This window comes from Gopherus evgoodei, chromosome 7, assembly GCF_007399415.2.
Source record: "Gopherus evgoodei ecotype Sinaloan lineage chromosome 7, rGopEvg1_v1.p, whole genome shotgun sequence".
NCBI classification, from domain to species: domain Eukaryota; kingdom Metazoa; phylum Chordata; order Testudines; family Testudinidae; genus Gopherus; species Gopherus evgoodei.
The window spans coordinates 5216257-5237671 of NC_044328.1; the positions used below are offsets into that span (position 1 = coordinate 5216257).

General features: G+C 48.2%; 1 protein-coding gene across 1 annotated transcript in view; it reads left to right on the forward strand.

Moving 5' to 3' along the window:
- Positions 1–21415, forward strand: part of PDCD11 (programmed cell death 11) — a 45944-nt gene that overhangs the window by 18300 nt on the left and 6229 nt on the right. Inside the window, 21 exon segments of the mRNA XM_030568840.1 lie at positions 1245–1496; positions 2903–3046; positions 4200–4281; positions 4284–4393; positions 5040–5210; positions 5794–6013; positions 7337–7488; positions 8848–8958; positions 9166–9680; positions 10449–10511; positions 11152–11260; positions 11981–12069; positions 12972–13070; positions 13698–13792; positions 13794–13875; positions 15223–15279; positions 16238–16360; positions 16870–16992; positions 18593–18773; positions 19555–19713; positions 20816–20962. Coding sequence (XP_030424700.1) covers positions 1245–1496; positions 2903–3046; positions 4200–4281; positions 4284–4393; positions 5040–5210; positions 5794–6013; positions 7337–7488; positions 8848–8958; positions 9166–9680; positions 10449–10511; positions 11152–11260; positions 11981–12069; positions 12972–13070; positions 13698–13792; positions 13794–13875; positions 15223–15279; positions 16238–16360; positions 16870–16992; positions 18593–18773; positions 19555–19713; positions 20816–20962 — 3084 coding nt within the window.

Genomic DNA, 21415 nt, shown 5'->3' on the forward strand with positions numbered 1-21415 from the left:
TTCCCCTGTCAGAGGCCAGCCGAGGGCTTGGGCTGTCTTAAGTTGTACTCTTCCACCAGATTGATGCCTGAGCATTTAGAGACTGATCTGATTTTCACTGAGAGCAGGTGACTCTCTGATGCACTTATTGTTTGTTTACAGTGAATCCAGGGGCGTGAGGTTGCTGGTATTTCGGAAAGAGAAGCTGTTGCCTTTTCTCAGTTACCCCTCCCTATTGGCTACTGGACTGAGTGTTGGGCAATGTGACTCAGTGTGCGACCTGACCAAATTATGGCCACGCTTTCAAGCCGTCGCTCCTTTGGATGGTCTCGGGGTGTTTGGTGCCCAGCTACAAACAGCTGGGGTCTGATTTTGAGAGCTTCTGAGCACCCAGGTGAAGTGATGTGTGCTGCAGATATGCAGCAGCTCTGAAAGTCGTTCCCTAGGGGGCTCAGATTGTCCTCCCAATTAGTGGACACTTGAAAATGTTTAGGCCTTAACTTGTCAACACCATTTTAACAAGACAGACCAAGTATCACTAGATTCCTGTCTTGTTAAAATGCTCTGAGAGCCTTGGATGAACCGAGCACCGTACATGCTACATGTAATCACTTAACTTCCCAGAACCTCAACAATTTTTAGCAACGTCAAAGGCTGTGACCATTTAAAATCCTTAAGGTGATTCCTTGTAGGAATCTGCATATTGAATAGGAAACTGCTGCATTTCCCTGTGCTACTTCTCAGAAGTAATGGTGTCATCTCTCGGGCAGTGACGTACTGAAATAGATTCTGTCTTCTCTGAAGAGAAGCTCGGATTTTATGGGCTTTACTCCCACCCGCTTCCATGCACACTTTTAATGCACCTTCCTGGTTTTCCGTTAGACTCACTGATACTGACAGAGTATCCTGCATCTCATTTGGGGGCCAGTGTTGCTCCTGTTCTAGCTTGATGGCCTTTGAATAGAGAGAGTTCAGTCCAAGGGAAAACCACCAGGAACTTGGCCACCAAATCCCGTGACGACACCTGCTTTAGCAGGATTAGCTTCTGAGATATTGTCAGCATTAATGTTTATAAAGCACTTTGCCTTTCCTCCGAGGATCTCAAAGCGCTGTTGCGTCTGGATGTCTGAAGCTAGTGCAGACTTGTAGACATATATGGGATTCTTGTACATAGTGAATATGAATCAAGAATTTGGTGCCTTTTCCCTGATTGAAAAGCATTTCTGCAGTCACTCTAACCTCTCCCCCTCTGCGCGCTCTCCTAGGTGTTAATGTCCAATCCTGAAGAAAAGAAGCTGATCCTAACTCTGAAGAAAACTCTGGTCATGTCAAAATTTCCAGTCCTCACTAGTTACGAGGCTGCAAAGCCCGGCCTGATCACTCACGGCTTCATTGTGTGCGCTAGGGAATTCGGCTGCATTGTGAAGTTCTACAATGACGTTAAAGGTCTGGTTCCCAAGAACGAGCTGAGCTCAGAGCCCATACCTTCCCCAGAGAAAGTCTTCTACAAAGGCCAGGTAACAAATACGCACGCGCACACCCATTGATAAATGCAATGGAGGCATTTGTAACATCGCACTGACAGATTAGAAAGAGGCCGCAAGCTGGTTGATTGTGGATGGGAGGTTCAGGTGAGAATCCAGAGCACCTAGAGAGTTGTAAAGGGATATTGGCAAGGCAGACACACCTCAGATGACATCTGCCTGGTGCTGTGGTTTGCAGTGTGGGAGGTGTTGGGCCCTCTGCTGTGCTAGGGTTAGACAGGCTATTGAAAAGTCTAGCCTGCTACATGGAATCATCTGCGTGCCACTGGCTTTGAGTCCCTGAAGTAGGCGATTCCTTGACGGTTGCGTGACACTGTCACACCACTGCATAGTTGTAAGGACGATCTGATAACAGGGAGGAAGGGGCTCCTGAGGGGAGAGGAGACCTCTTGCTCCAGGATAGGGTCCCAGTTTTCTGTCCCCTGCCCTGTTGCTTCTCCTTAACTCTTAGGAGCTGGATGTCCATACCTACAAATTCACCTGTGTCCTAAGGCTTAAAGGACTCAAATCAGAGGCCTTTATTGGAAACTCTTCCTGTCTTGGGAAATCATTTAACAGGCACAGACAACACAGGAAGGAATCGAAAGGATCTGGGATTCTGAAAACGCTCTTGTGGAGCAGTTGATTCCTCTTTCCTGTATGCAGTTAAATGCTGGGCTGTAAGAGATTCCTTCCCCTCAAGAACTTTGCAGAGCTGCGTTCTTGTAGATTTCCATGCCTTGCCTAATTCCGAGAGTGCAGCAGCCACAGCTTGGGTGGCAAAGAAACCTAGCCCCAGGAGAGATGACTTGTTGGATTGCTCAGCGGAGGGGTTGAGATCTATGCTGAGGCCCTTGTTTTCAGAAGACTGAAAACTTTTGTTTTCACGATCAGGAAAACAATCTTTTAAGTCTATATTTTAAAAATCCAACCCACGCTGTGCCTGGTGACTTTACCAATGTCCAGGCACTTTTAATTCCAGTCTGTACTTTGGGCCATCCCCGTGAGGCGTGTGACCTGCTCAGAGTGTTCCTGGATCCTTTTGTTCTTTTTTTAATTCAGGAATCTATAGCAGCTGCAGAAAGGGCAGGATGGTCTGGTGGTGGGAGTCAGGATACCTGGGTTCTATTCCCAGCTCTGTCTTGGGCAAGTCATTTTAATGACTCTGTACCTCAGTTTCCCACCTGTGAAGTGAGAATTACACTTGCCTCACACGGGCTTTGTGAATCTGAATTCACTCATATTGGTTGATAGCCTTGGGTGCAAGGGGAAGAGTTGCTGAGTATTTATTTCGCTGCCTTATGCGCTGTACTGCCGTACACTGGATGTAAGAGTGGAGGGGTGGATCTGCACAAAACTCAGTCTTCATTTTTTTTTTTTTTTTAATCTCTTTACAATAGGTTGTCAAAGTCTTAGTCTTAAAATGTGAGCCTGAGCAGGAGAAGCTGCTGCTGTCATTCAATTTGATGAGCAGACCTGTCTCTGAGGCCGAAGGAGAACAAATTCCGAAGAAGAATCGGCAAGTGGCTTACGAAACTGGACAGGTATTGATTGTAAATGCCCCTGCTCTCCTCTTCCTCTCCCCCTCCTGTCTGGTTACTAAGGAAAGGATTCAGTGCAACTTTGAATTATTTTACTTCTAAAACCTGTCTAAAGGTTCTCACTAGATGGTGACAGCTGGGTTTTGTATTTATCTTTTGTACAAGTGTCATCCCCAAATAACAGGAGGAAGTGGGTATTCACCCACGAAAGCTCATGCTCCAAAACGTCTGTTAGTCTATAAGGTGCCACAGGACTCTTTGCTGCTTTTATCCCCAAATAAGTTTTTAGACTAAAGTAAATGAGACCATGACTCATGCAGGAGTGTATGTTAGAGAAAATACTTATGTGAATACATTGGACTGGTCAGTCACAAGGCACTTAAAGGGACAGGGTGAGGTGCAAGCCAGGGAGGAACAAGAGGTGAAAAGAGGCTGGTAGATGCAGAAAGGCTGTTTCGGACGGCAGGCATATGAGGAACTAGCATCTTCTATTGTGAAGTTGGTATCCCGTTAGGATGCTAGGGAGGGTCTGATGCGCTTTAGAAGAGGGAGGGCAAAAGAGCCCCATGAAATTATCCCAAGAGTAGAGTGTTAACTTCAGCAGTTTCAATGCATAGATTATACGGTCAGAGGGAACGCCTGTGATCATCTAGTCTGACCTCCTCTATAACACCGGTCATAGGACTGCCCTGAGGTAATTCCTGTTGGATGTGGTGGTCAGGTCATTTCTCAAACTGTAATGCTGCAGTGTGCTAACACCTGCTATGTTTTGCTCCAGAGGTGGCTGCATTTCAGTGTTGGGTAAATATTTGCCATAAAGACAATAGTTTTTAAGTGCTTCAGTATCCCCTTGGAATGAAAGACACTGCTGACACATAAATACAAGTGTTACTACTGCAAGCATGGGGATGTTCTGTTTTGTTTAAATGATTTCCCCTGCCCCCGCCATCTCCCATCTGATCAAATGAATTTTCCAGACTTTGACTTCTGCGATTTGTTGAGATTGTTTGTTTGTTTGTTTGTTTGTTTTATATTAAATGTGTCAGATGCTTCTGAGGTTCTCTGCTGTTGGAATGAGACAGTTCCTTGTGCATAGCTGGAGGGACCTCAGAGCTGTTTACAGTCTCATGTTACATGTCTCCTGTTCTCTGTTCAGATGGTTGACGTGAAAGTCCTGAAGAAGAAGGATAATGGCTTGGAGGTTTCCATCTTATCGGACAATGTTTCCGCCCACCTTCCACAATGCACCTGTCTGACCACGTGGTTAACTGTAAACTCCTGCACCATTGGCTAGAAGAGGGTGACATACTCCGCAGGGTTATGTGCCTAAGTGACAAGGGAGGACACATTGTATCCTTGACTCTTCATTCATGAAGGCTCTGGCCATTAAACACACACCTTGATGGAACAATCTGTTTCAAATCTAGACTGTACACAAGGAAGAGGAATTACACTAGTTTAAGGTGTGGGGCTGGTATCATTGGTAACCAAGGATGATTTGAAGGGCTGGTATCTTGCGAACTACCCATCCTTGAATTGAATCTTGTATGCTGCTGGGAATCCCATCAGCGATAGGACATGTTTCTAGCCCTAGTAGATTGTGAGGTATCAGGCTTTAAAATCACAACATTCTGATTACTGACTTGTTTTTCTCCCAGCTTGCATGCATAATGTCAGTTGTGACATGACTTTAGTAAACAGCTAGCACTGAAAACCAACTAATTGTACGGATTGTAATCGGGGAATTCCAGATTCCGAATGGAGTAATGGATTAATCTCCAACTGTCACAATTTGTGAGATTGGCTCCAAAATATCGATGGAGGGAAAGCAAGGTGGTAAACCGAATGCTGTGATTTTAAGATCCTGTATTGTACAACCTGCAATAGCTCTGGTAACACCCTCTGGTGATACCAAGGGATTTAGTAGGCTCCTGAACTTTTTTCCTCTCCCCTCTTCCCCTGATTAGAAGGCCTTGTTCCTTGACTAGTTGTTCAGACCCTGTGCAGAAAGCCTGCAATGATCTCTGCAGTACAGGAGGAGCAAGTGGTGAGGAGTTTCTCTGAAATCCAACCTGGGATGCAGCTGGCTGGTTATGTGAGGAACATTATGTCCTATGGAGTGTTTGTGGAGTTCCCATTTGGTCTAGCTGGACTGGCCCCCAAAGCGGTAAGCTGGTTGTGACTGTCCCTCGTAAAGCACCATGTTTGCAGGCCCAAGAAATGTGGCTCTGAGCAGAGCTAGAGGGCAGATAGACTGCAGGTCTCCTGCACTCACGCTGCCCAGCCCACTGGGAGTAAAACTGCTGCTGGGTTGTATTTATAGAGCTCTAGGTGTGTCTGTGATAGGAAGGACGGGACAGGAAAGAGCATGAAGGCATGGGGATGCTACAAGCGCTTGAAAAGAGTCCTCTTTCTGAATCATGCCACATATCCCCCACCACCTGTCTGCTGGATATCTGGGACTGCAGTGCAAACACAACTGCTACAGGTGGGGTGGCTAGCACCTCATCGAGGAGATTGGGAATTGCGACTCTTCAGTTCTTTTCCCAGGCCTGCCGCTGATCTGCTCTGTGACCTTGTGCCAGTCACTTAATCTCTCTGTGCCTGGGAGATGGTACCTGCCAACATCAGAGAAGGGTTGAAGCTTAATGGATGTTTGTAAAAATACTCTAAAGCACTCTATCATGAAAGGTGCTATAGTTTAATAGGATTGCTAAGCAGCTGCCTCTGCTGACCTCTTTTCCAAACAGGACATGAGTGACAAGTTTGTGACGGACACCAAAGACCATTTTGTGGTGGGACAGACTGTGGTTGCCAACGTGACGAGCATGGACGAGGAGAAGCAGCGTATCCTCTTGTGTCTGAAGCTGTCTGAGGTCAGCTCGGAAGACCACGCTGCTGAGAGCTTCTCCTTCCTGAGCCAGTGCTTTGAGGAGATGAAGGAGGTCAGGGACATTATGCGCAGAAGAAGTAAGTTTGGGAACAGAGCCCGCGAAAGCCATTCAGGTGATCTATGTCATGACACTTAGCACTAGAGAAATTATGCAAGGCATAAACCACCCCTTTGCCTTCCATATAAGAGAAAGATCAAAGCAAGCAATGGCTTAACTCATGAGCCCGGTTTGTAAAGAGAGGAGGGTATATAGAATGAGTCCAGGCCTTGAAAGGCAACAAACAGGAACAAAACTTTCTGGAACTCTTGTCAGGAGTGGACACAACTAGCAAACCAAGAACCAGGCTGCGCTCCCAATTTAAGTCTGTGGGAGTTTTGCTGTTGATTTCAGTGGGAGCAGGTTGAGGGCCTGAGTGATTAAGAACAGAGGATTAAGAGCTATGATATTATTAGCCTTATGCTGAAATAGAATAGAAAGAGCCAGGGAGACACAATGGGACAAAACTTGGTGCCTGCTAATTCCAGGGAGGCGGGTGAAGGGCAGAATCCTCTGAGAAGGTCACTGGACCTTTCCATGCAGATCTGATTTATTGATCAGTACTTCGATACTGTGGTCAAGGATACAGTAAGGAAAACCACATTTAAAAAAAAAAGAAGGCAGCAAAGGTGAAATCTACCTAACAGGGAAGGGGTTTGTGGTGAGCCAGCTTGTTCGTTTGCTGGGGAAAAGTATTTGCTGGCTGCCCCACAGCCCAAGTAGACAGAGGAAACTTTTGTATCTCTGAATGGCTGCTGTGCAGTGCCCGTGTGCCTACCAACCACCTACCGCCCAGACCTGAATGCCGTGAGAGCCCTGGTCACCTGTGCGTAGATGCCTCTCCGCTTACAGATGCACATACTAAAAGCAGGAACATTTGTGAGGGTATAAAACTGATTTGTTTAGAAAAGAGACACTAAATAAATGCACTAGTGCTTAAATACCAAGGTGATAGGCGCCCGTAGGAAATCCAGATCTCGCATACAGACCATAATAGACTGGAATGCATGAAGAGGGAATTAGCTGATATGGATAAGACCTGAATTGGGCTGCATGAATGCTATATGCCATGCCTCCAGGAAGGCCTCATTCAGTTATAGGTTAACAGTCCTGGGACAGTAAATATCTCTAGTGATCGTCAGTGTGGCTTTGAATTTTTAGCTTTTCATAAGTGTTTCTATTGAGATTAAGTTTTAATCCTATTTCTTTGTGTGTTGGGAGTCTAAACTATCTAATTCTATCCCTTTTTAAAGAAGGGCATAAAAACTCATACTAAGCAAAAGTGAATCCTGCTTCTTTGCTTCTGCAAAAGATACAGTGGAAATAAAATAACCGTCTACCTTTTCCCACACTGTTGGTTTAGATCATTCCAAGGTGGCCCAAAACCTCTGTGGATTGATGCCTGGGCAGAAACTTGAGCTGGTCGTTCAGGAAGTGAGGTGTGATGGCTCAGCATTCTTTAGCCGCAGCTGTGTTGCTGGGCTGACCGTAACAGCCACTCGCTATCAGTTGGAGGTTAGGAATTTCTTTTCCGGTTTTATTTCTTTCGGTTTCGTCATCACTGGGTGGGATACACAGTTCTCTCAAGCTGCTTTGTCTGGAATGAAATAAATTGCTGATTAAACAGTGAGGGGTGTTACTTATTAGTGAGAATGGGATAGTGCAGGTGAAGGCTCCTGAGTTTCTGTTTCTAGCTCTGCCACTGATCCAGAACATGATTTGGGGCAGGTTGATTAAACCTGTCTGGGGTTTAATCAACCTGCCCTGTTGTCCCTATCAGTAAAATGGGGATAGTGCTCCCCTACCTCACAGGGTTTCTGTGAGACTTAATAAGTGCTTTGAGATCCTCAGATGAAAGGTGCTGCAGAAGGATAAAGTATTAATGAACAGTTTTTAGTTTTTTCCCTTCCTCCTTTAGGAGCTGGAATATGCTCAGTTATGGCATAATTTTTCTCTTGATGCAAGTAACTTTTATTAAGCAAAACTGCAATTTCAAATCTATTTTAATTCAAATAATAGCCCAGAAAAGTTTTTAAACAGAACTGAAAATTATCCGAGGCATTCAGAACTGTTTTTAACTTTGTTTTATCATTACTAACATATATGTGAAGTGTGTGTGCACGTACACACGTATGCCATATACAAAGTTTCCATACAAGTAGTAGCAAATTTTACTGAAGCTTGCATTTGTTGCCTTTTAATAGACCCATTTGTGTTTAGTTACAGCCTTTTAATCTGGGTATTTATTTTGTTCAAATTCAAAATAATTATAACCATACATACAACAGGCAGTGTTTCCTTGTGGAAGGAGCACTGGCCTGGGATATGAGACCTGAGTTCTATTCCCAACTGTGCCACTGGCCTGCTGGGTGACTTTGGACAAGTCACCTCCCTGCTCTGTGCCTCAGTTTCCCCCTCCCTAAAATGTGGGTAATGGTACTGACCTCCTTTATAAAGGACTTTGAAATCTCCTGATGAAAAGTCCTGTATACAAGCTAGGTATGATTATTATTTATTGTAAAACTGACTTGATCCTGCTGTTAGGTTGGCTGTCATTTTTGGTTTTTTTCCCAGTGAAAGGATAATGCTCCCCCAACATTAGTGGATGGAGAAAAAGCATGGATCTGTTCCTTTTTTTAAAACACGAGCTGCTGCACATCTGGCTACTAGTAGTAACTGTATTGTGAATGGGTCCTTCCCTGACTCAGTAACCTCCTCTGGACTGTGAAACAGTTTTACTATTAGCATGCTAGCGTTAGTAGCTCAGATTGTCCTTGAGCGTGCTGCCCCTCGGCTTTGTCACACCCCAGAGTCATGACTGGTAGAAATCCTTTGGGGCTATCAGCAGTTAATCTTCTTGTTTTTATAGACAAGAGTTTGGTTGCTGGTCAAAAAGCAAGAGTCTTAGTTCTCCATGTTGATGCCCTCAAATCAACAGTTCATGTCTCCCTTCGAGAAGAGCTGTTGAATCCAAAAGCCAAACGGGTACGTCTAGCTTGTGTTCTCTTATTAAGTGTCATGTGTTTCTGTCCCTGTACCAGGTATGCATTTACCTGGGTAATGGATTTTAAATAATGCTCAGGTGGGAAATGTTTCGCACAAGTGGCGGTGGGCGGGGAGAAAGGGCACGAATGTCTTAGCTTGGAATCCAGAGTTCCTGCAGATAAGTCACCATCCGTCTCTGTTTGACAGTTAATGGAAAACTCCCAGCACCCTGCTGTCGTGCAGCATGTAGCAGAAGAGTTTGCCATTGCCTCATTGGTGGAGACAGGTCAGCTGACTGCCATTCCTGTGGCCTCTCACTTCAATGACACATTCCGTTTTGACTCGGAGAAGCTGAAGGTGGGACAAACTCTGTCTGTAACATTAAAAACCGTGCTGACGGGTGACCATGGTGTCCTGTTAGCAGTGCAAGGCCCAGCAAAGAAAAGGGCTTTTATAAGGTCCTGGAAAGAGTCGGAGACAGGAGAAGAGGGTTTGACTGCAGTGAAACACTCCCTATGCTTAGGAGATGTGGTCAAGGGAACTGTGAAGTCTGTCAGACCTACCTATGTGACAGTTGCCATTGATGACAAACTAATGGGCTCCATCCACACGTCCCAGATCCTGGATGAAGTCCCCATAGGCTCCTTTCCAACATCCAGGCTGAAAGCTGGGCAGAAGGTGACTGCCCGGGTCATTGGAGGCCGAGATGTGAAGACTTACAGGTAGAAAAAAAGCTTCTATGTCACTTCCAGGGGAAGCAGGCGGTGGAGTAGTAATGTAGTTCAGATTAGCCAGGTCTCTTCCTCTGTATCGTCCAGGCATTTCCTATCCCAGCTGTGCCTGCTGAAGGTGATGAGGCCCTAAGGGAATCTTCCCCTGTCATGTTCCATGCCCCAACGTGCGGGGGGTTCAGTACTGTGGTGGGCTAGCACATTTAAACTTGTATCACTGCAGATGGGCATTTTATCCCTGGCTTAGATCACAGGTAGAGAGTCTGGGGTCTGCCTTAGTTGACTTCCAATGGAGCAGGAGCTAGTCCCAAGTGAAAGTTAAGGGCCTGATTTCAGAGGTAACAAAACTTGAAACTGGAATTTAATTTCAGTTGAATTTAGGCACCTTATTCACTTAGGTTTATCCAAAAACCTGGTCTGAGTGCCTAGCACAGCTGGTCATCTCACAGATCTCATTTCAGCATCCCACTGTGAGGAAGGAGGCTCCTCAAATGTAGACCGAGAAGGAGGATAATTCTACTTTGGGAAACAGAGCTAATCTGCCCAGGGTTTGCCGCCAGGACCGGTCCGGCAGTGGCTCTGTTACAGAGCCAGCACCGGGGATGGTGCCCTAGCAGTGTCTCATTTTGAAGTAGATGGGCTTGAGGAAAGGGCTGAGCACAAGAACTGGGAAGCTTAGTTTTAAGAGTGCTTGGCCTTGTGCTGTGCTGGTAACAGGCCGGGGAGAGAGATGGAATTGAATGGTTTCCTGTGTTGCAGGTATTTGCCCGTCACCCATCCACACTTCACTCAGTCCATTCCAGAGCTCAGCATTCGACCCAGGTAAGAGCCGCAGATTCTGTATTAGCCTCCTGCCCACCTGGGTTAGTGTTTGTAAAGTGCCGTGAAGATGGAAAGTGCCAAGTGCCAAATTCCACCCTGTCAGCTGTTGCTGAGGAACTGCTGGTCCTTTGGGGAAGGGAGAAGGGTGGCAGCATTGGGGATCACAGCCCCTGCGTGCCACAGCAGCTCTGCTCTGCAGAGTCTCCTCTTGCCCCTCCAACCTATGGAGGATTCGAGGAACAGGCAGGAGCCAGGAATCTGTGAGAAAAAGGACACACAAGCATATCGTTCTCTTCTTTCCAACTCTCTTCTGGCCACTACGAGTTAAAGCTCCTTCTCCGCTCCTTTAACACACCCTTGAGCTGCCTGGCATGGGAACATGGGTCAGACCACACCCTAGTGCTTCTCTGCATTGGGAGGACTGCTTAAATTGTGGGAGTTCCCTGCACTGTGCAGAAAAGGGGAAGAAAGCTGGGGGGAAAGGGAATGGGGATGACCTTTACAGGGATGCTGCCCAGGGGATATTTCATCATTGTAATAGTCTCCTGGATTCACAACATGTCCATGCACTGCCTGGAGCTGGGACTTGGGACTTTAATTTTTTTTTCCATCTGCTCCTGTCTCTACCCTTTGCAAACAGTGATCTGAAGGGGGATGACGGCACAGCTCTGAGCCCCAAAGGAGACAATCCCAGTGAGCCGCTCAGGCCCTACAAAGCTGGGCAGACGGTGAACTGCTTTGTGAAGAAGGTGGATTTGGAGGCTTCCAAATAAATGCTGGGAAAGGACCAACGAAGGGCCTGGTTCCAGCCTGTAGACGTGCCAGTAAAATGCTGGATCGGTGCATCCAAAATCCAAGCTCAGTCTTTGACAACAGAAGGAAATAGGAAGAAGCAGAGGAGACGGGCTGGCATCACAACCTGTTAGTCCCCAGTACAATGTCTCCCCCTCCGCCCTCCCCCCAGCCCTCCCCCAGTGGCTCCAGCAGAAGGTCATTTAGGGGGAAAAGCTCCCCCAATTCCAAATATGACAGATGCTAGAACACCTGAGCTTTTGTGTGAGAGTCACTGAGTGTAGCAGCCAGACCCTGTAGTAGCAAGATATCATTGGGGCCAATTCATGGTTCCCTCCCACCAAAAGACCCTCTCTGGTAAGGTGGATTCTGTCAGTATCTCTGTCTGCAGATGAATCCAAACGCTGATTCCCCTCTTCGGGGAGAATCTTCGCTCTCCTCCTGAGAGCACAAAGAAGCACCTCTCCTGTCTCTGAGTCCTAATCAGTAAGCGATGGGACTAGGGCTGGAAATGCTGAGGGAGGTTTTCTGGCTTGTGGCATTGCAGGACACCCTAGCTAGATGATCATAATTGGACCCTTCTGGCCTTGATCTGTGAATTTTTCTCTCTCCAACGCAATCCATGAATCTTCTGTCAGTCTAACATTCTCTTCGTGGCCTGGTTGGTTCCCTCTCAGTACAACGCCATAAAGATGTGGCTGGAGGTGGACATCACCCCTGAGGTTCGAGGAAGAGTTCCCCAGTTGCCTGCTTCCTTAACCCCAAGGTAAGTCCTCGCCAGAGATTCAAATGCACAAAGGTTTTGCACACATGAGGCTGCAAGTACCCAAACACAAAAATGTCTCAAGCGGCCTCCAACCTTTTGAATCCTCTTTTGCTTCCTGACCTTTGGCATAGCTGGGGCTGGGCACACACTTCCTCTTCCTGCTGGATAGCTACTCCATAAGGAGTATTGTTGACTTGGTTAGATTGTGAACATCATGAGTTGTTTTTCTTTTCAAAGGGGAACTGCAGAGGTTCCCAGTCAAATGCCAGATCGTTAGCAGAACAAATCAGATCTGTTTGCCTCTTAATAAAAATATTTGGAAATCAGTTCCTTGCCAAGCAAGTCCTTTTACCCTTCTCTCTCTCTCTCTCTTTCTCTGTCTCTTCTCCACCCCGCCACCTTGTAGACTAACTCACTGTGCAACCTCTGGTCTTTAGAGTTGCTTTTTTTAATATTGGCACCAAGATAACTAATATAATAATAGCTAGCTCTTACGTAGTGCTTTTCAGCAGTTGATCTCAAAGCATGTTGGCTCATTATCCCCATTTTACAGACTGGGAAATGAGACCACAGGATGGCACATGACTAGCTCCAGGTCACCAGCAAGCCAGTGGCCAGGGTTGGGAATAGACCCAGTGTCTTCTGAATCCCAGTCCAGTGTTTTTTGTTTTTTTTTTCCATGGGGCCAGGCTGCCCTCCCTAAAACATGAGCAGTTAGAAATGCTGTGTTTCCTGCTAGATTTATCCAGCGTCACAGTGACATTTCTTTATCAGGGTTTAATAGACGTGCAGAAGATGTCTATGTGCACGTGTAGCTCTCGAAATGTCCTGCAGATTACCTTGGTAAAATCAAGATGAGTGGCTGAATCCCTGGTAATGAGCAAAGGACTCTCTCCCCTCAGGTCTAAAGCATCCAGAAAAGAGCTTCAAGAATGGTCAGCTTTGTCTGCAATAGTTACTGGCACAGATGCCTCTGAGACCAACCTCTTCCGTCGCTACAGGTATGGTAAAACCTTGTTATCTGCAGTACTCTCTGTTAGAGTTCCTCCATCTGCTCGGCAACTAGAAATGGTCCTGGATCGAATCCGTGGGATCAGAACACTGCAAGCCAGAGCCAAACTTTGTCTTTATCCTGGGCAGAACTAACCCCCTGAATCTGGATCCAGAGTTCAAGGTGTTCTGGTTTTCAGACTCAGCCTGTACGTAGAGGTTCAGCTTTAGACTAACGCAGCAGTTCTCCTTTGATGGTGTGTCAGGCAGGGTCCTCGTCTCTGCTTTTCCTGAAGCACTGGCTTCTGACTGATATCCATCAGACACCAGGTGGCACACAAGCTGTTCACCAGTTACTATGAGTCTGGGTATAATGAGTCCAGGGTCATATCTGAAGGAAGGGTTGTGAGTGGTTGAACGTGGCCACATTGTTACAAAAGGGATTGTGAACTGAGAGAGCCGTGCAGGCCCCACGGGGCCAAAAGACTGGAGGGATGGTAGGTGACTGGGGAAATAATGCCATACCTCCTTTCTATCCACTTGACTCCCTTACCCCAAGTGTTCAAGCTTGGAATATCTTCACCCTTTTGTGGGGTCCGGCTGAAATAACCCCTCTGAAATCCCCGCGCTCTTGGCAGGAGTCCATTCGCTGGCAGAAGGAACCGTCACCCTGGGCACCGTAATGAAGGTGACACCACACGTCGGCCTGACCGTTGCACTTCCCTTTGGAAAGACTGGCAAAGCCAGCATCTTTCATCTGAGCGATTCGTATGCTGAGCAGCCGCTGAAGAACTTCAGCATTGGGAAGCTCGTTAGGTCAGAGATTCTCCTCTTCTCCTGAAGTCTCTTGTTGCCTCCTCAAGTGGTTGGGGGGCTGGAAGACTCCTTCAGCAGTGACGAGCTCCCCAGTGGGTTGGTTGGTAGCAGCACTCAGGGGTTTTCCTTGCATTCCAGCTGGAGGTTACCCCTTCTGGGGCAAACTTGTAGAGAGTTAGAGGGCATATAGCTCTTTGGCCCCTCAAGGGGAGAGGTTGTAACCTTATGTTGTATCTGCTTGGGGCAGCCACCGCCTCCTGTGTGCCCACTTCCTTCAGTCCCCTTTTCAGACCCCATTTCTTAAAGAAGGGTGTTGCAGTGCTTAGAGTGCTAATTTGGGACTTGGGAGACCTGCATTTAATTCCCAGGGACCTTGGACAAATCACTTATACCCTGTGTTCCCTCTAAGCTGCACTGCCGCGCAGCAGCCTCTCTAGGGCTGCAAAGGTGCTCAAGGCTTCAGCAGGGAGAGGCACCTCTCCCCCAGCCCCGGAGCTGCTGCAGCCAGGGAGAGGCGCCTCTCCCCTCTGTTAGCCCACGTGCTGCTGCAGGGAGAGAGGGCTGAGGGGAGCTCTCTCTCTCTCTCTCTCTCTCTCTTTCGTTCTCCCTACTGTGGCCCCAGGGCAGCCTGCACCCCAAACTCACCCCCAACCTCATCCCTGGCCCCACTTCAAAGCCCACGCCCCAAGCCAGAGCTCTCACCCTGCCCCCCAACCCTCTGCCCCCGGCCCTGAGCCCCCTCCCACATTCCAATCCCTGTGGCCCTGCCCCTGCCACACATCACCTCCATATTGGTGCACATAACAAAATTCATTCTGCATGTGCATGAGAAAAATTAGAGGGAACATTACTTACACCCAGATATTAAAAGGTATTTAGGTGCTGCTGTGCTCAGTGTTGCTGTGCCTAACTGATTTAGGAGCCTATCTCGTTTTCCAAAAGAATGTAAGCACTTAGGTGCCAAAATCCCATGGGATTTTGGCACCTGGGATTCACACTCCTAAATGTCTAAATCGGGGCCACGGTGTCTCTGTGACCGAGTTTCCCCACCTTTAACCTGACTTCCCTTCTTCACAGGGCTGTTGTGAGCATTCAGGATTGTGAGATGCTCCGATACTATGGTGTAGGCCACTAGGTTGTTTTCTTTCACAAAACCACCTCAGCTGATCTCCTAAATCGTTGTATCTCACTGGCCTGCAGTAGACTGCAAGTGCTTCAGAGCACTGGGTTCTTAGTGCACCGGCTACGTTTCATGCTGCTATATGAAGAATTTTTCTTCTTCATCTGTGTGACTTTTTTTAATCTGTTCAAAAGTTTCCTGTTTTCGTGCCTTTCCCACATCTCCAGGTGTTGTGTCCTGTCCAATGAAGACAACAAAATAGAAATATCTCTCCGGCAATCCAGGTAGGTGCCTTTGCATTGAGAGTGGTAAAAAGTGCAGTGAAACCTGGTATTCATTTTTTTATCCACCCTGAAACCCATATTTACTAGGCCAGCCCAATGCATGTGTTCAGATTACACAATTAGCCTGATAGCCCAGACTTCGTAAGGGATGAAGATTGCTTTGGACGCTACGTGTTCATTCTGCATAGAGGATTTCCTGTGTAGTGGAGAATGTGAGGATGTCTGGTTCTGACATTCACACATTTTATTTATGAGCATTTTAGGCCTGATTGAGTTTCCCTGCTCCTCTAGCTCTGTCCACACAGCTGCATTTGTACATGTGTTCTGTGTATTTCCCTTTCCTCCAGTGAACTTACTTAGACCTAGTTTAAAAAAAAAATTAGTTTCCCGTAGCGGAATTGGCAGCATAAACATTTAACCTCAAAACTGCAGGTGGACGTTTTACTTTTTAGAAGAAACAGCAGATTAAGAGCTTGCTTCTTTTTAAGTCTGTCTCGCTTTCTGCCAGTCGTGCATTGCAAACACAAATGATGGCATCAAAGTACCTGGTTGTGTCCACAGATCAGGTTGCCGGACGCATGAATGCACATGATGGGAGGTTGGGTTAAAGCCTCTCTGGGGCAGGGGGACACAAACCCCAAATTTTCATACAACCTCAATCAGTACCTTTGCCCCTTCTTCTGGCATTATCTTAAAAGTATACCGGGCCAAGGGGTAAGCCACAGTACAGTGACATGGATCGCTGTATAGTGCTGTGTACACCCTGTAGCTGGAAGAAGATAGACTGTGCATGTCAATAAACGGGAGGAGAAACAAGGGTGTTCTTGGTGCTTCACACACCATAAAGGGATCATTGCTTTCCAGTCTCCAGCAGTTTGTGTTGATTTTTCAGGACCCAGCAGAGTACAGACTATTCAGTTGCAGTGAGGATTTTCCTTCTTCTCCCTCTTTCTTCTAGGACAAATCCAAAGAGCAAAAACAAAGTGGAAGATCCTGAAGTGCAACGTATTGAGGATGTTCGGGAAGGCCAGTTGGTTAGAGGCTATGTCAGATCTGTCAAGCAGTCGGGTGTGTTCTGTGGGTGAGTAGCACGTGGCAAGAGAAGTATAGTGGGCCGGGTAGGCCCGAGGTCTGTGTGTGCATGCTTGTTTTGTGTTTACAGTTCCAGAATTCAAACTTCTGCAACGTCTCTGGCAACAGAATGCCACTTTCTCAAGTGAATTTCATTCTGTGCATCAGAATCATTGGTGTTTTTTGTAAGCTTGTGAAGTTTATGTGAAAAATGTCGTATTATCTAATATGGAGCTGGTCATATGGCAGGCAGGTGCTGTGCCAGCATCCTATAACTGTGCCCACAGTGTCCCTCAGTCCGAACCTGAAACATCTCCAGCTGCTCCCGTCCTGCCGGTCTGGCTCTGCCAGTGTCCCTCCAGGCTGCCCTGCCATACTCCCTGCTCTTCTGCTTCTTTGTCTCGCCAGGGTTGGAGGCCGCCCGTAGTGATGGTGGTTTGGTGACGTGTCCCAGGCCCCATAATATAGCTGCTGTTATGGTGAAGCTGCCAACGTGTGATTCTGACTCTTTCTTCTCAGTTTGTCCAGCTCAGTTGTGGGCCGAATCCAATTCCACAAAGTCGTCCCCTTCTTCGTACCGAAACAATCCATGTATGAGCAGTACATGCCAGAAGGGAAGTTCCTCACTGCCAAGGTCCTCAGGTAGGTGGGAGGTCCCCCACTGAACTGGCAGATTGAGGGGACAATGGGAAGGGGCAGAAGAACAGGTAACAAGGGGCATGTGCGGGGGGGGCAAACGGGCACCCCCAGTAATCATTGGGGGGCATAGAACTTCTCCGGCCCCAGGGCTGCAGAGGCAGGGAAGCTCGATCCCCTGCTGGGCTAGGACTGGGGCAGCGTGGAGGGAGGGAAGATTGAGTTCCGAGGGGGGATGAGCTTCTGTGCCCCCCTTTCCCCGATGGTCAGGAGAATGGAGAGCCTGTCTTACTAGAGGAGACTAGGAGAGCTTGGTTTGTTTAGCTCTGGCTGGTGAGTTAATACGTGGCAAGCTGGCATGGGAGTAGATCAGTGCACACGTGGGACCTTTTCGTGCACGGTAGCAGGGTCCACATGGTCACTTTGTGCGCAGCAGGCTAGTGCACTGTGGATTGCACCCCAGCTTGCTGATCACTAACTCTCTCTCCAGACAAGCCCTAGCGAAACGAAGGCTGAGAAGGGCTCTGACTCCTCTCTGTAAATATGTCCGGGGGATGGGGGCTAAACACTGCAGAGGGAGAAGAGCTATCGAGGCTAAAGGACAATGCTGGCCCTATAATAAAGGGAAATAAACTGGCTGTGAATACGTTTTAGGCTGGAAATTAGAAGCAAATAACAAACCATTAGAGAAATGAGGTTCTGGAGCAGGCTCCCCCTCGGAGAAACGGGGGCAGACAACCAAACTGGTTTTAGTTTATGAACTGGATTACGTGACAGCAGAGAGTGAGGAGGTGAGCCTGCGCTCTTATCACTTAGATGCTATTTAGGGCTCAGGAGAAGCTGATTGGGGTAATTATCTGATGGACTGGGTGGACTAAACATTCATTTGGTCTCTTTAGCCCAGAGCTGGTAAAGGAGCCCGAGGAAGGAAGTGCAGGGAGGGAGGAACGGGGCTAGCTGGTTCCAGTCAGGGGCCTCAGAATAGGGAGATCTCTGTTCCCCTCTGGTCCTGCTGAGTGGGCTAAAAAGTCAGCAAATATTGTAACTAGGCGGGAGCATGCGGGACTGTGGTTATATCGGTGAGGGGGAATTGAAATGAAGTGTCAGTGAGAGCACAGCCGGGGGAGTCCAGGCGATTTCTGCAGGGAAGAGGATGGAGGTGGAGATGGGCCCCTGTTACCTGGGTTACCTGCAGTAGTAAGGGACTGAACTCAGTGACCCAGGCAGGGCCAGCTCCAGGCCTCAGCGCGCCAAGCGCATGCTTGGGGCGGCATGCTGCAGGGGGCGCTCTGCCGGTTGCTGGGAGAGTGGCAGGCGGCTCTGGTGGACCTCCCGCAGGCGTCCCTGCGGAGGGTCCGCTGGTCCCGCGGCTCCGGTGGAGCATCTGCAGGCACGCCTGTGGGAGGTCCACCGGAGCCGTGGGACCGGCGAGCGGCAGAGTGCCCCCCGCAGCATGCCGCCGTGCTTGGGGCGGCGAAATGGCTAGAGCCGGCCCTGGACCCAGGAAGTCCCTTCCAGTCCTATATTCATAAAACTCAGGCAGCATTCCCAGCAATTGGAATATCCCTGGTTTTCTGTTCTCTCCCCCCGTGGAAACGTGCCGCAGGGTAAATAATACAGAGAGCCATGTTGAGCTCTCTCTCCTCCCTGAGGACACTGGGAAACCAAGCGTCCTGCCCAAGTCGGTGGGCCTGCCGCGCTATGACGCAGACGAGGGGAAGGAGAAGAGAGCGGAGTTCAAGAAGGTGAAGGCAAAACGGAAAAGAAGAGTCTCGGAAGGCGAACAGGTACATGCCCATAGGGGGATTGTCCCCCAGATTGGGGTGGGTGGTTGTGCTGAGTAGGGGGGCAGAAATGCATTTCTCTTGCTTCCGTCTGCTTTATCCTCAAAGTAGGAAATTATGGGTGATAAAGATTCAGCTAATTTTAATGGAAACTAACATGAAGTTTTTACAGAATAGAAAAAATAACTGTGGTCCATAACTCTTCTCTGCCACAGACAGAACCCAAATCAGGCTGCATGAATTGCAGCATTACTTTGTATGAATGGGGATGTCTGACTGCTTACAAAGAGGGCTTGAACCTGGGACCTCTGGATCTTAAAGCTTGAGCTTCGACAGCCTGAGCTATAGGATCCACCTCTGATAGCCGGTGATGTAGCAGGCTCATCAACGTCTGTTTGTAGCCCGGCCACCGCTGGAAGGGGTTGGAGTGCCACGCTGGGAGTGGGGATTGCATACACACCTCTAGACAGCTCTCCTTGGCCACCACCCCTAAGTGTGTGTGTTTTGGGGAAGAAAATAACTGATCCCCTGCCTTATGTTCATGTATCTTGAGTTTTCTGGCAGGCACCTCTGCACAGCACCTGCCAGAATTCAGCCCATAATAGTTGGCTTGACCATCTGCCCCGTGGATTGAGGCCTGCCACACTCACGACTTTTTTCTTTTGTGACTCGTGTTGTACCTTGTGTCTCTGGGTGATTGGGAAGGCGGTGACTGTTATTCCAAGGCCTCTTCTTTCTCTGTCTGTAGCCAGTGTTTGATCTTTAAAATAGAATCCTGTTAAAGTCTCTTTCCAGTGGCTCACCCTTCCCCCAGCCTTCACTGCAGGAGGTGAAGCCAAGGAAAAAGCGAGCTCGCCTGACGGACGAGGATGACAGTGGCATTGAGGTCTTTTGCCGGGAGGAGGAAGAGGAGGATGAGGAGGAGAATAAAAGGAACTCCAAGGTGAGGGTCTACAGAGGAAGAGCCAGAGCCCTGAAGAGGAGAATATGAACAAGCAAAGGGGTGTTCGGGGTGACTGGCAGGTGACTGCGATGGGGGCTGCTACAGGGTACATGGTTGTCAGGCCCATTGAGATGTGTCAGTTTCTACCAGGCTAATAAGCAGCATGAAGGCAACAGGCTGTATCGGAGCTTTGGCTTTGACCTGCTCTGCGTGTGGTTGCTGGGTCTCTTTATGCACCGATAAGAGAGCTGGGCTCCTCCTCCCTGTGCGTAAAAGGACCTGCCTCAACAATTAGCAGGCACGTGGCTCTTTAAGAGTTTGGTTACTAATAGCCTGTAGGGAGGTAGCGCCGTGTACTGGAACCAGAGCCCTGAAATCCAGAACTGGAGTCCGGTAGCTTTCCATTCTTCCCACAAAAAGCCATCACCTTAGGGTGATGCAGGGAGTTTTAAACTGGGTAATAAAGATTACAGGGGATCTGGTCTGATCTGAGCAAGGTCTGGTCTGGTCAGTGCTGGGAAGGGAGATCGTCAAGGATAAGCCAGAGAGATGTGGATGATTCTCCTAGTCTCTCTTGCCTTTCTGGCCACTTGGATATTTTATCATCTCCCACAGGAATAGGGGTGTTAGCTCCACTGGCCTGGCCAAATCCAATCTGGGGGCTAACTGCAGTTACAACTAGAGACAGTATGTTTAGTTCCTGTTTTACTCTGCCATGCTGTCAAACAGCCATCATGCTCCACCCCAGAGGTGCTTGCATTCCAGTAGTAAATGAAGTGATGTTTATCTCTATAAATCATAGTTGAGGGGCAGTTTCAGGATGAAAGTGTCTATATAAATGTGAACAATCTACTCTCATTGCTCCAGAAGACTACTGAAATTCTTCAGTGAGCCTGGTTTTCTCACTGCTTATCCCTCCATGGACCCAATTCATTATGGCTAAGTCACTCTCACAGGGGTGGAGGGGGGCAGAATTTCAGGTGCCACTTTGGTGGACAATGCACAGGCTAGAGCAAGGTGGGGTGCAGGCAGCAGCTGTACCTGCTCCCAAGAGAAGCCTGGAATATAAAACAAGTGGTATCGTCTGTTGTGCTCCTTCAAGCAGGAGACAAAATGTGCGGAGGTTCCAAGACTGCAGATTTCTAGTGGCTTCACTTGGGACGAGGGTTTAAATGCCTTGGAGGTACCAATATTAAATCCGAAAGAGGAGAGCTCAGACAGTGAGGAAGAGGACAACGCACAGTCCACGGTACAGTGTCCTGGACAGCACTGCCTGGGTGGGAGCTGCTGTAACTTGCCTTCTCGTCACTTACTGTCTTCATATCGGTAATGTGCTGAGCCTTGTCAGATGGCAAAGGCTGTGTTAACCCAAGGGACTGTCTTCACCAATCAGATCTTATTATGGTCTTTTAAGGTGTGTAGATAAACCTAACCATCTCCAAAGAGAGAGGAAGGTGACAATCTTTGAGATATAGCACAGGCAGGTGCTGTGCGAGCTGAGTTTCCTGCTACCCATGCACCTCAACCCCCGTCCTTCCAGTCCTGAGCCACACCCAGCCCTTGATGTTCTGCCAATGCACCTCAGTCTTGACCTGTATCACCCTGGTCCTTCCAGTCCCTGGCCTCTCCAGAGCAGACAGCTACGCGATGGCAATTGCACTGGTCATCAGCAACCACTGGGCTTGTGCTGTGGACAAAAATG